Below are 13,227 nucleotides of genomic sequence, written 5' to 3' on the forward strand. Positions count from 1 at the left end.
CCTCCACAAAGTGCTGCGGGGTTTTAAACCAGCATCCCGGCTGTGAAGCCACGACCGTCGTTCCCCCTCGGGCCCTCCTGAAGAGGAATTATCTGCATCTTTATGGATTTATGGTAGATTTATTGTTTTACACTGATGAGTATTTCGTTTAGTCTGCTGCCGTAAAATCACATAAAAGCCACAATAATTCTCATTAAACATACGAGTATTTGTGTTTTCAAGAGTTTAATAGACGTTGGATTGATGTTGCATAATGCGAGTGGCTACCGTAGCAACCGCCTCTCTTCTTCATCATGACGGTGATTTTTTCATTCATCACTAGTTTAATAAAGTCTTTTAATCGCTCAGTCGTGGAGCCACAAACATCATTTACACCATTACAGGTTAAAACAAGTCATTTCCTGGAGGTCATTTTAAATTATTAGAAAATTCACATTTGATTAAGTATATTTCATTTCAACTTTACACGGGAAGTATTTGTGACCTTTGTGTGTTTTTCTCCTCCTGCAGCATGTGAAGGGGGTCAGACAGGAGATGACCTCTGCTGACCCTGAGGGCCAACACAGCATCACCATTCATTTCCTTCAAATGTAACTTTTGAATTAGAATTTCATTTTGCCAGAACAATACCTGTTAGAGAATATTAGGATTATTGTTTATAATAATTCTTTTTAAAAATGATGAATGTTGACTGATAAATAATAAAACTATTGAAAATAAAAACAGTAGAATGGGATCATTTATCCACTGATATAAAGACATTTGTTTTTTACTTAAAAAAAGGTCAAAACAGGAGTCAAATATATCTGAAAATGCTCTCATAATTTCAAATAATATTTTTAATAGTACAAATGACATTAATAAAAACAGAGGTATTTGTATACAGAAGTATTTATACACACATTAAAAAGAGTCCTGATCACCCTGATTCTGACTTTTAGTTCAGTTTAGTTTAATTTCCTTCCAAATAAATGAGGTTAAAAAAGAAAAGAACAATAAAGATGAAGGACAGAGCAGACAAGATAAAGGTGTGTGTGTGTGTGTGTGTGCGTGCGCGCGCGTGTGTGAACTGGGTGTCCATCTTTTTTCTGTTTCCCCCTGTCACCTGTCTTCAGGTAAACCATTAACAAGCTAAGAGCCATAAAACTCCACTTTATGGAAAGTTTAATGATGGTGGTGGTGGTGGTGGTGGTGTGTGTGTGTGTGTACTGAAGGGGGTCATAAACACTGAAGCCTTTTATTGCCTCACTTGCTGATGCTGCTCACCTTGACACAGTCAGAACCAAGAAAAGGTTCTACACGGCTCCAAAATATAAATATAAGCTTTATTATTACTGTCATTATTTTTGTTATTATTGTTGTTGTTGGCCCATTTAGTTTCGTAGATCACTCAATAAGACCACTATCACAGGGTCTTTTTCAGCAGAAAACGAAAAATAAAATTAAAGGATATAAAATAAATAGGATATAATATATAAAAGGATATAATAAAAAAATGACATCACTCACTACATAAACCAGAAATACAGTATGTTACCTAAAATTTCATCACCCTCTTTTAACTAAAATTAATTTCTTTGCACAACATGCACAATAATTCACTGTGTTTAAGGTATTAAATAGATCTGAGTATTAATCATTTTGATTTGAACATTAAGTACAAACGTATTGGATTACAGTACTTCTGACTGAACCTGAATATTCTCAGGCCATATTCTTCTGCCCCCTGGTGTTCAATATTATTTAATACAGAAAATCAGTATTAAAAAATAAATATATTGTGTCCTAATAGTATACACATCTATTTATTAGCAGGATTGTGATCCAAATATAAATTATCAGTTAAATGCTACTAACATATGATCTAAATAGTCACTTCTATTTCAATTTTAATTTATATGAATTTAGGATTTTTTTTACGATTCTGTGTTTCTACTGGTTAAATTAAATTATATTAATACGTTATTAAGATCAATTTAAAGATGAATTTTTGAGTTTCTGATGTACAAGTGGCAGCTTCCGACGCGTCTCTGCTGTCTCCAGCCAGCAGGGGGCGACGTGTAGCGAGTTTACAGCCTAACAACCGCAGAAGAAGAAGCGGCTAAAAACATTTAACATGTTTCGTTTTGCAGCGAGGCAACAGAATCAGTCTAAATGTTCGGTCCCGGTCGTGAGTAAACATTTCCCAACCATGTTGCTCCGGTGAGTCATTCATCACTTTTAGCCTAATTTAGAGCCGAAAAGTGGTTTTGGTTCTTCATATCTTCCTATCTAGTCTGCTAATGCTAATGGGTGTGGTCTGCCATTGTCAACAACGTTAGTCGACGTTAATGAATCAGACGTTTCATTTGATTCTTTTAAAAGTGTGGCGTTTGGATACTGTCTGTTTTTAAAAGTTCCTTTGTTTTTCCAGTAAACCACAGCCGGGACAGACACCATTGTAAATGGATTGTCCCAACTCCATTTACAAATCCGTTAATTTTCATATAACGCCATCGCACCAATGTCAAAACAATGTGAAACTTTCTTCACGATTAGTTTTATCCCGATTCAAGCAACAACGGGCAGGTGAGAGTTTAGCAGACACAAGTAATTTGCTTCTCTGTTATTGCCACATCTGGCCACAATGAATGACCAAAGACTAATGAGCTCTTTCTGTTTGTTTTCATCTCCGTTCACGGTTTCTAATGGTTATAAGTAAACATTTATAATCTTAAACACCCATATGATACTTGTATAAGAATGTACTGTAGATTATTTCACAAGGAGCTGCAGCTGCATCCTATAATAGACGCTGCATTCATTCATAAACTAAATCTGTTTCCGTCATTTATAACTCTGCCTCTGCAGGCTAACATGGATGATGTGAACGTTGTCCTCCTCACCTTTGGGAAATTTGTCGATGCCTCTTGCCTGCTGGTGGACCTCCTAGTTGGAACACTCAGTCATCTGCTTCGCTTCCTGTCCGCCACGCTGCCCATCCCCAGTGGAGACACTTTGGTGGAATACTGTAACCTTTCTGCTTTGTCCTTCCTCTCCACCACTGAGGCCATCGCAGCTGCCCTTTATGGAACCCTGCGAGTTGCAGAGGGGTGGCAGCGGGCGATGGAAGGAGTGTTTGAGAGTTTCAAAATGGTCGGACACCTCATGCGTCATGTGGCGTGGCGCTCCAAGGACATACTGCAGCGCAGGCTTATTTCCAGCAGCTGCGTCCTCCAGCACATGTGGGAACACTTCCACACTGGGCTCCTGATGGGCATCCAAAACTGTCTATCGGTGCTGGCATGTGCCTGGCAGGCGCTGGCCGACCCAGTGAACACTGTGCTGCAGCTGCTGCTGACTCTGCTGACCTTCGTCTACCACTGTGTGCTTGGTGCATCCATGCTGCTGTGGACACCCTGTCAGCTCCTTCTGGACCTTCTTGGAACTCTGAGTCGCGTCTTCTTCAGTGTTTGTACGGCAGACACATACTTCCTGTTCCTGAGTTTGGTCCTTGTCCTGGTGCTGCAGTTACTGAAGTGCTGGTTTACTGTTCTGACAGCTCGACTGGTCAACATGCTGCAGGGGGAGAGTGGTGCACAGACAACACTGATACACAGCAGTGTGTCTCAGGATGCTGATGATTTAGGCACGAGGACTCAGGACAGGAGTCCTGCCTACCAGGAAGAACTGTTAATCCTGCTAAAAGAGCACGAGGAGAGGAAGAAGTGTGTCATTTGTCAGGACCGAAGCAAAACAGTTCTGCTGCTGCCCTGCCGTCACCTCTGCCTGTGCCGCCGCTGCACTGACCGGCTGAACCACAACAGAGATGCCCAGCATCACTGTTGCCCGCTGTGCAGGCAGCCGATCACACAGAGCATGGAGGTGTTCCTCTGACAGAGCAGAAACGAAAGTCTGGAAGAAACAGAAAAGACCAAATATTCAGAATCTGCTGTTTAATTTAATCAGCAACCTGTCAGTATTAATACATTTACCTCTTAAATGTTTGATGTAAACTTAAAAAAAAACAGGAAAGCTTTCAAATCTACATACGTTGATTATCGATCTTCACCAGACTGTTTTGGACTTTATTTCAATTTTAAACTTTAAAACCAGCATTTCCTGTTTCAAATGAAAAGCCAGCCTTTTGAGGTTTTGAGGCTTTTCTTTTGAAACACAGAAAACTCACTGACTTTAATTGTATCTGCCTTCATTTTTTTAAATTTAAATTTAAATTTAAAATGTGCCAGGAGTGAATGTGTAATTCCTCTTTGATACCAGAAGGGGGAGACGATGAGCCAGGACTTTAATCCAATATCTGCATTGCCATTATTTGAATACCTCATCATTTGGGTCTTCATGCCTTCACCTGCCTGTTTAGAAGTCTGTATAAATAAAGTTGTGACAGAACTTTCAACTATATATTATACTATATATGGATGGATTTGGATGGACTGTTTATAGAAAAGCCATCCCTATATCTACAGTTATTTGTTTAATATGTCACAGGCTAAATTCTACGCAACGTGTTTATTTTGTGTGTGAAGCTCCAGTTTAAATGATGATTACGTTCAGTGTTGCAGAAATTTTCACGATAAAGCATATTTTTTAGGACGAAAGAACTGTATTATGTAAATAATTTTTTTTTAAAAACCTGAGATAGTAAAATATAAAAGTGAAACTTTTGTTGATGAAAAACTAATATGAAATAGGTTACAGAGCCCAAGTGTCCATATAAATGTTTTGCTGTCCCTCAGCTGCTGATTGAAGCTGCATCTTCTGCACGGTGCTGGGAAGCTCTCCGAAACATCTGTTACTCCTCCGTCATCGTGGAGACTCTCATCACGGTCAGTTGAGCCCACGTCAAGCACGCTTCATCAGCATGACAGCTATTAACACCCTGAGCGAGCGTTGGAACCATCCAGGTTTCTGAGAACTCAAGCTGTTTCCCTCTTTGGAAAATCACCCAAAATAATGCAATTTGGATGAGAACATTTCTGTTTCTATTTGATAGTTTTCACTGCAACATCTCCATCTGGGTTGTAGGGATTGTTTTATAGGATTCCCCAACCTCCTTTTGTGTCTTAATTCTCTTGAGAAACCAATTAGGGTGTTTTTTCTGGAACCATTCACACCGCCAGCAGGAAGTGTGCAACTACACCAGCAGCACTGTTATTAAGCGTAACATCGAGCAGCTGTTATAGCAAAATCACAATGGATTTCATGTTTTGTGTGCAAATTCAATTACCAGGAGGAATCAATGTATATTTAGAACCTTGTCAAGGAAAAGACAAGTGCTGAAATATGGTGCTACATGCTAACTAAACAGCTACAAGGACTAGCCTATAACTACGATCCGTGTTTAGAACATTCAAAGGCTGCTAAATTTCAGCTGCTGACAGTTTCTGAATATAAAGACTTGATAGTGAAAAATGCTAAAGGACCAAAGCGCCCGTTAGCACAGGCTGGGTCTGCTGCAAGTGACCTTTTGACCTCCAGAGAGTTCATGGTGGCATTTTTTGAAGTTCAGGTCAGTTTTCTCTGTTAAATCAGTTTTATAATGTTTAAAATATATAATTTCTGTGCTGATACCTGATCCACTGATCAGGTGAATCTGGGAGGACCATCAGAAGTCACGCGAGTTCACCTGTTGGACCGCCGCTGACCTCAGCACAGCAGGACGATATTGGTGATCAATATTTGTCTATCAGAGGTGATCAGATTATGTCACCTCATTAAGCTCTGTTTGTTTTACTAAGTGCTGTGAGCAGTCAATCAGAAGTAAAGGAAGTGTTCATGGACACACACACACACAGTGGGTGTGTCCAGGTGGTGATAGACTATAAATGGGAAGCAGATCTTCAGTTTTTCCTCACACCTTTCAGCTCTCTAATAATCCACTCCTCTTCATCACAGACCTGTTGTCTGTCTACTCCTCCTCTACAGGTGAGTGCTTCTTCTCTTCTCCCATCTTCCTCTTCGTCCAACTCAGAGGGAGTTATGCTCCTCATCCTCACCAGCCTCCTCCTTTATCTCCTCTGAACCGAAGGGCTGCATCTCCTCCTCTCCTTGCTCTTTTTGTTTTTCATCCTTTTTTTGGTATTTTTAGGTTTAACTGGACACTGACATCAAGATTTTAAAGACAAAACCGAGGCATAAAGTCAAAATAAATAATTAATATCCGATTTTACTTTTTGGTCTTCATCAGTGAGGTCTAGCTAATGTGTTTCCCTCTGGCCAAAATTAAACTTTAATACACTAAATTTTCTCTGCAGTTCTGTAGTTGCAAGAGCAATCTGTGAAAAGGAGAACAGTTTTCTGATCAAAGCTATCTCCACTGTTCTTTCTCCAATTTCACATTTAAGGTCTGAGGTGTGTTTAGAGTGAAGATTTCATGAATTCACGTGTTTACCCCGATATTTGTTATCTGTCCTCTAGTATGGCGGCTCTCTGGCTCCAGTCTGTCTCTCTGCTGCTCTTAATGGTTGTATCGTCACCGGGCTCTCAGGCCATGGCTCCTCCACAGCACCTGTGTGGATCTCACCTGGTCGATGCCCTTTACCTGGTGTGTGGTGACAGAGGATTCTTCTACAACCCCAAGAGAGACGTGGACTCCATGATGGGTGAGATTCTGCAGCCTGAGTCTGGGTAAATCCCAGATTATTCAGATAAACTTGACGTGTTCACCTGTTTGTGTTCAGGATTTCTCCCTCCAAAGGCAGGCGGAGCAGCAGGCGTCGATAATGAGGTGGCTGAATACGCGTTCAAAGACCAGATGGAGATGATGGTGAAGCGAGGCATTGTGGAACAGTGCTGCCTCAGGCCCTGCAACCTCCTCGACCTGCAGAACTACTGCAACTGACCAAATTTCAGCGCCGCTTTGTTTAGCCTGGTTTAGCTTAGCATAGCTTTGCTTCCTGGCTAAATTGTTGCCTCAGAAGTATGGTATTAAAGCTGTCTCTGAAAAATTAACTGCTGTCAAATGAAGTGCTGAAAAAAAAGTAAACATTTTTTCCTAGAAAATAAAATTTTATGAATTCAGAATATTTCTATTATTTTATAGCATGGTCCATGGATTAGTTTATTATTATAAAATAAACGGATCAAACACCTTTAATTAATGTTACAACATGTGTGGCCACACTCAGGATATACACTATTACAGTTACCAAAAAGAAAAAGGTTCAGAGAATGGGCCCTTTTCCCTAATATGACTAACCATAAAATAAAAGTTTAATTTTAATGCAAGACCTTTCTAGGTGTTTTATGCTATCCTGCTAATAGAGAAACATAATTGTGATGGCTGACATTGAGCCACTATTTATTTAATCTATTTATCGTAATTTTATTCAACCTTTGCGCCTATATATTTACAGTAACTTTATAATATAAAGTTAATTCACTCAGGTTTAATAATCAATCCAAGATGCTTAAATATCATTAACCTGGCATGTACATTTTTACCCACTTCCGGTTAGTGTCAATGGGCGGGAAAGGTGACACACCTGCTGCGAGACCCGGTTTATCCCGGCAGGGCGGGGCGGGTCTAGGTGGAGTCAGGTGTGTGTTTACCTTACCCGCACCTCCGCGGCGTGTGTTCTCCATCTGTGTTCTTTAAAGTCTGTCTCAGTCGCCGGAGCGTCATTCTACCTGCCCGGGGAATAATCGTCAGCAGCCGGGCAAATGTAGCGGGACTACCCGCCCTTCGGCCGGTAGATCTTTTCCTTTATTCCCGACAAGTTTCGACTGGACGTTTCTGTCGCTTGTTTTTCTCACCTGAGCAACACGATGCGGGATGTTCAGCTCCACAATGAGACGTGCGTTAACGGTAAGAACACACGCGATTTTACTATATAGGAGGAGGGTTCTATTAATACACTAATGGAATAACATATATATATATATATTTAATCAAGTTGGGGCGTTTTTTTTAAATTCCCGTCGAAGAGATTGGTCCTCTTTTAGAATTTGTTTTAGTTTCTTTTACATTTTTCACATAACGTTTTGGGTCCTCGAGTGTGCATGATTAATTCAATACTCATTTTATACTATACAATGAGGAATTAAAGTTCAGGTTTGTATATACATTATAGTGCATACATGACAGACAGGCTGCAGGTATATATATATATAGGTGTGTATATATATAGGTGTGTGTATATATATATATATATATATATATAGGTGTGTGTATATATATATATAGGTGTGTGTATATATATATATAGGTGTGTATATATATATATATATATAATCAGCATGCTGTCACTATAGAATCATTGTGTCTCATAATATATCCTCTTTTTGTCCTCCGTGCAGCCAGGGTAATTCTGAGGCCTCTTTGTTGACAGTGTAAATATTGAAATTACCTCCTCTCCTCGGGTTACTCTAATCGGCACAGCGGTCAAACCAGTATTATTCAGCTCGTCTGCAGGAATTGCTTTAAAGAGGACAAATACACTGAAAATCAGCAGGTTGTTCGCAGAAATCTGCTGCCTTCCACAGATACAAACACTCTACATTCCTTCCTGGATGTAAAGTATTTTTATCTGTGGAAGGCAGCAGATACAAACATTCTACATTCCTGGATGGAGAGAAAACTGGTGGTTTTTGCATATATCTAGTGGAGCCTGACCTAAAAATAGGCCTGAGGTCTTTGACACGGGCACTTGGCTTGTCAAAATCATCTCTGTTTTAATAAACTTTATTTGCATTGAACAGTGAGAGCAGATTTGGAGGATCAGCTTCATTACAAAGGAAACATTAACAATGCAGAATATACCTAATATACCTTTCCTCTTGTACACTCACTATGGTGGAAGGGTTCTTGGAGCTGATAGAGCCTCCTAATTGTTAGAATGTTATCTGTTGTCAAAGATTATAGTTTGGCTTGAGTATCTGGTCAAATGTCAAAGTGTCCTCACAGCTGTCCTCAGCTGTCAAGCACATCAGGAGAAATATGGGCTTTGATTCTGCCCGAGGGGTCCGCGCTGGTTCCCGAGGGCATCACCGTGTGTCTTTACTTCCAGTCAATGAGTGAACACAGTAAACATCATACGTCACCATGGCCACGTAGTTTCCAAACTAACTTGTCAACAAAGCTGACAGAACATTGAGGGCAGGACGTGACTGTCTGCAGGGTCTGTGGTCCGACTGTGGTGTGGCTCCCAGTCTACAGTGTGTGTGATCACTGGAGAAACTGTGGTCTACAGCTCCCTGAACAACAACACTCAGACAACAGGTACACACACACGTGCTGATCTGTTGTGTGTGGATGAAATGATTCTTACCCCCCCGAGTGGTTGTTCTCAGAGCTGCAGACCACCCGAAGCTACAAACTTTGGCTTGGACTGACTCTGGCTCTGCTGTCGGCCTTCTTGATTGGTGGAAGCGTCATCCTGAAGAAGAAAGCTCTGCTGCGATTGGCCACTTCTGGTCACACCAGAGCAGGTGATCTGCATCAACATCACCACCCCGAACTTTGGGTTTTTTTTTTCAATTTTTAACTGGTGCAAGTTCTGTGTTTGCAATATTATGTGTGTGTCTATTTCTGTGTGTGTAGGTGATGGAGGTCATGGATACCTGAAGGACTGGCTGTGGTGGGGAGGCTTGTTAACCAGTAAGATTTGTTCCTTGTTACCGACCTGTTTCCCTGGCCATTAAACCATGTCACACATATCTGGACATATGAAGCCTCCCGAGTCTGTCCTGTCCTCTGCAGTGGGAGCAGGAGAGGCATGCAACTTTGCTGCCTATATGTTTGCCCCAGCCACGCTGGTCACTCCTCTGGGTGCTCTGAGCGTCCTCATTAGGTACTTGTCACAGTAACATTAAAGGATCCTTTTTGATTAAACTCAGAAGGATGATTTCAGCCCGTCTGCTTGTGCTTCAGTGCAGTTCTGTCCTCCTACCTGTTGGGGGAGACGTTGAACATCATGGGGAAGCTCGGCTGCCTGCTGTGCCTTTTGGGAAGCATCTTACTGGTCATTCACGCCCCCCAGGAGCAGGAAGTGACATCACTGCAGGACATGACCAATAAGCTGCTGGAGCCCGGTATCTCTTGATTATTTGAACAAACAAGAAGTTTGAAATAAATTGCTGGTGAATTAGGGTGTGTTCACTGAAGTGTAAAATCCAGTGGTGCCTCCATCCTTTATGATTTGTGTTGCTATAGCAGCAGCATTCTGATTCAGTTAGCTCCTGAACACTAACCATTACTTCTAACCTGGGGAGCAGATTAGCATAGCATTGAAATGCATTGAGAGTGAAAACACTGCTTCTTTATTTTGGTCCCTTTCTGGATTGGTGTGTGTCAGGTTTTCTGGTCTACATGTCGGTGGTGCTGGTTCTGTGTGGGGTTCTGGTTCTGTATTTATGTCCTCGTCTTGGCCAGTCCAACATTCTGATCTACATCAGCATCTGCTCTCTGCTCGGCGCCTTCACCGTGTCCTCTGTGAAGGGCCTCGCCATCGCCATCGACACCGGTAAGTGTCAGCTGACCTCCACCAGGTCACATTACCTTAGTAACATAAACACACATTCAGCAAGCTATCTGTGGTTGAGTTGCATTCTGGGTAATGTAAGATATCATCTTTTCCTGCCTGTCCAGTGTTGTACGATGTTTCCGTGCTTGCTAACCCTCTCACATGGATCCTGCTGCTGACTCTCATCGTCTCCGTGGTAACACAGGTGAGCTCTAGTTCACACCCAGATACTGTAATGTTGTAAGATTCCTAACGTGTGTGTTACAGGTGAATTACCTGAACAAGTCTCTGGACACCTTCAACACCCTGCTTGTCTACCCCATCTACTACGTCCTCTTCACCTCCGTCGTTCTGTCCACCTCCATCATCCTCTTCCAGGAGTGGAGGAGCATGGCGGCCGTGGATGTCGTCACCACGCTGGGAGCCTTTGTGGTCATTGTGGTGGGCGTGGCCATGCTACACCTCTTCAGAGAGATGCAGGTTGGTTTACACTTCATTAACAGTCAAAGACGGCAGATGCCCAAGTCAACATTGACTCTGTGAGCTTAATGCTAATACGCAAACATGCTTTTGGAAAGAATAGAACATAAACAAGACACAGATCAAAAACCACCACACACAATGGACATGTACTTAGAGGACTGCAGAGGACATTCAGCACCCATCCTGTAGCTGAATCATGTGACTGTATTTACTCTTTGGTGTGGCAGATGACGATGGTGGAGCTGACCCACCAGCTGTCTGCGCCGGGGGCGGGGCCCCAGCTCAACCAGGAGGCTCCACCCACCCAACAGGCGGAAGGAAGGAGGAGGAAGAAAAAAGAAGACAAACATGGACTGATGGACAATATGGTCATTGAGAGTCTTCCTCCAATGAGAGAAGAAGGACCGAGAGTCTTCATCATTAGTTGAGAGGAGGAGTTTCTGTCTGGTTTTGGTCCAGAAGATCCAGAGCAGCTTCCAAATCACATTCCTGAGCCTGTTTACGCCCGACAACCTTATGCAAAGCTTATTTTAATACACTGTGAAGGAGACCAAGATATTTTCAAAACTACAATGATACAGGATGCTGAGTGACCTTTACAGGGAGTCAAAGGTCAGTAGGTCAGAGTTCATCTTGACATGGTTGCCGCTGCCAACAAGTACACATTATTGATTAGGTTCATTGATTAGTTAATTGCAACAAAAAAGATATATCTTGATTCTATAATGAAAAGAACAAAACAGTATAATTTCACAGCACTTTATTATATTTAATCATAAAAAAATATTTATTGTTGTTGATTAAAGGGAATTATTTCTAATGTGTTCATACATTATCAATAATTTTATAGTGGCGATTAATATCAGTCTAGAAACCAGAAGCTGTCTTAATGTGGTGTCAGGAAACCAGATCCGGGTGGGACATCTGTGCTGAGGACTGACGTCAATGGCGCTGTCAGATGACACAAACTTTGTTTTCATCTAATTTATCTTTTGGATTGTTAAAAGAGCATTTTGTGTTTGTCTGCAGCTGAAGACTTCTGTTCATGAAGCTCAGGTGACTAAATAATAATTGACTCGGTTGCATCGTTGAGTATCAATGCCATTTTTTCTGAAGGTGGGTGGATGAAGAGTGAACCGAAAGGAGCTCAGGGTTATTTATGCAGCAACAAGGAAGTAGAGTGGGCTTCAGGTTACCGTGGAAACAAGACAGGGATCACAGGAACTTGGTTCCTGGTGTGTAGCTTTAGCAGCATTCACACCTAGACTCATGTGACCCGAGTTATTTGTTTCAGCAGAGATGCGATCCGTTTGTTCTGCTGTTCTTTTCTTTATTTGCTTTCCATCGCTCCATGTTCCGCTCACGGAAACTGTGTCTCAGAGGACAGATGTGTTTTTTCAGGATTCTCCGTGGACCAATTATGGAGCAACAGAATCATCTGACTGGTCTTCCTGCCTCAAACCTTCACTCAGGGCAACTGCAGAAGAATTTCCACAGTTAATTAGATCAGTGCTCTTCATCATCATCTCTCATGGACAAGAGCTCATTCACAGAATTCCATCAGTTAAACCTTTCAGAATTCTGCCAACCAACAAACCTTTAAAACTAAGCAATCATGAAGAAAATGATCATTAATAATTATTTAACAATAAATCTTCATCTTACGTCAACCATTAACCTATAATGTTCGGATTTGCTGGTCGTTTTGAAAACCAAAAGGTCACTGAAATAAAAAAAAAAGCTTCTGATTCTGCTTGTAGTAGTGTATGTGGCCACGAGGTGTCACTATAACGCCAGAAACCCAAGAACCTGAATTCTGGCTCATTGTCTAATTTTAGACCAAGTTCAAAAGATTTGAGGCACCCTATGACGCTGCTTGTGCTAACAGCTAGAACTAAAATCCCACTGAAATTATCATCATTCTTGAAAGACTGCTAAACTGACAAAAACACATCTGGATGGTACGATGACATCTGACAGTAAAGACTGCAGCATGTATCCTCCAGCTCCTCCCATCATCTTTCAGTTATTCCACTTTTTCCCCAGAATAATCGCAGTTCTATCTGCAGCTGCAGATAACACCCCCCACCCCCCAACATGTCATCTCAAATCTAAAGACGTAATTACATTTTGCATGCTTTGATTGGCTTTTTTCTAATTCCCTGACAGCCAATCAGCTCAGCTCCCTGGCCCTGATCCACATCCTGAGTTTGATGGTCACTTTAAAGCCCCATAATCCTCTCTGAGAGGCGGAAGCGGTCGACTTGTGGACGCGAATACA

General features: G+C 41.7%; 2 protein-coding genes across 6 annotated transcripts; both read left to right on the forward strand.

Moving 5' to 3' along the window:
• Positions 1-2,066: 2,066 nt before the first annotated feature.
• ins (preproinsulin) lies at positions 2,067-7,021 on the forward strand. 5 transcript variants are annotated; one of them, XM_029848810.1, is made up of 4 exons: positions 2,078-2,202; positions 2,851-4,826; positions 6,418-6,602; positions 6,681-6,963. In XM_029848810.1, the coding sequence occupies exons 3-4, from the start codon at positions 6,419-6,421 to the stop codon at positions 6,839-6,841; spliced, it is 345 nt and encodes a 114-aa protein (XP_029704670.1). In that variant the 5' UTR covers positions 2,078-2,202; positions 2,851-4,826; position 6,418; the 3' UTR covers positions 6,842-6,963. The 5 variants fall into 5 exon arrangements, 4 of the variants coding, with proteins under 4 accessions (XP_011617882.1, XP_029704670.1, XP_011617883.1 ...); XM_011619580.2 differs by lacking the exons at positions 6,418-6,602; positions 6,681-6,963 and adding an exon at positions 2,414-2,568 and having other exon boundaries at positions 2,067-2,202; positions 2,851-4,593; XR_003891079.1 differs by lacking the exons at positions 6,418-6,602; positions 6,681-6,963 and having other exon boundaries at positions 2,851-3,954; positions 4,737-4,826.
• A 505-nt stretch (positions 7,022-7,526) lies between these two features.
• nipal4 (NIPA like domain containing 4) lies at positions 7,527-12,680 on the forward strand. The gene is made up of 10 exons (XM_003978258.3): positions 7,527-7,807; positions 9,119-9,220; positions 9,292-9,429; positions 9,542-9,598; positions 9,701-9,791; positions 9,872-10,032; positions 10,296-10,463; positions 10,589-10,668; positions 10,731-10,943; positions 11,174-12,680. The coding sequence occupies exons 1-10, from the start codon at positions 7,768-7,770 to the stop codon at positions 11,372-11,374; spliced, it is 1,251 nt and encodes a 416-aa protein (XP_003978307.2). The 5' UTR covers positions 7,527-7,767; the 3' UTR covers positions 11,375-12,680.
• The last annotated feature ends 547 nt before the right edge of the window (positions 12,681-13,227 follow it).

Source organism: Takifugu rubripes, chromosome 15 (assembly GCF_901000725.2).
Source record: "Takifugu rubripes chromosome 15, fTakRub1.2, whole genome shotgun sequence".
NCBI classification, from domain to species: Eukaryota; Metazoa; Chordata; class Actinopteri; order Tetraodontiformes; family Tetraodontidae; genus Takifugu; species Takifugu rubripes.

Bases quoted from the DNA above. Each gene is read 5' to 3' on its own strand.
- nipal4 (XM_003978258.3), top strand. From the start codon at position 7,768: ATGCGGGATGTTCAGCTCCACAATGAGACGTGCGTTAACG. The intron at 10,464-10,588 runs GTAAGTGTCAGC...CTGCCTGTCCAG, and splicing joins CGCCATCGCCATCGACACCG to TGTTGTACGATGTTTCCGTG. The intron at 10,944-11,173 runs GTTGGTTTACAC...TTGGTGTGGCAG, and splicing joins ACCTCTTCAGAGAGATGCAG to ATGACGATGGTGGAGCTGAC.
- ins (XM_011619580.2), top strand. From the start codon at position 2,857: ATGGATGATGTGAACGTTGTCCTCCTCACCTTTGGGAAATTTGTCGAT.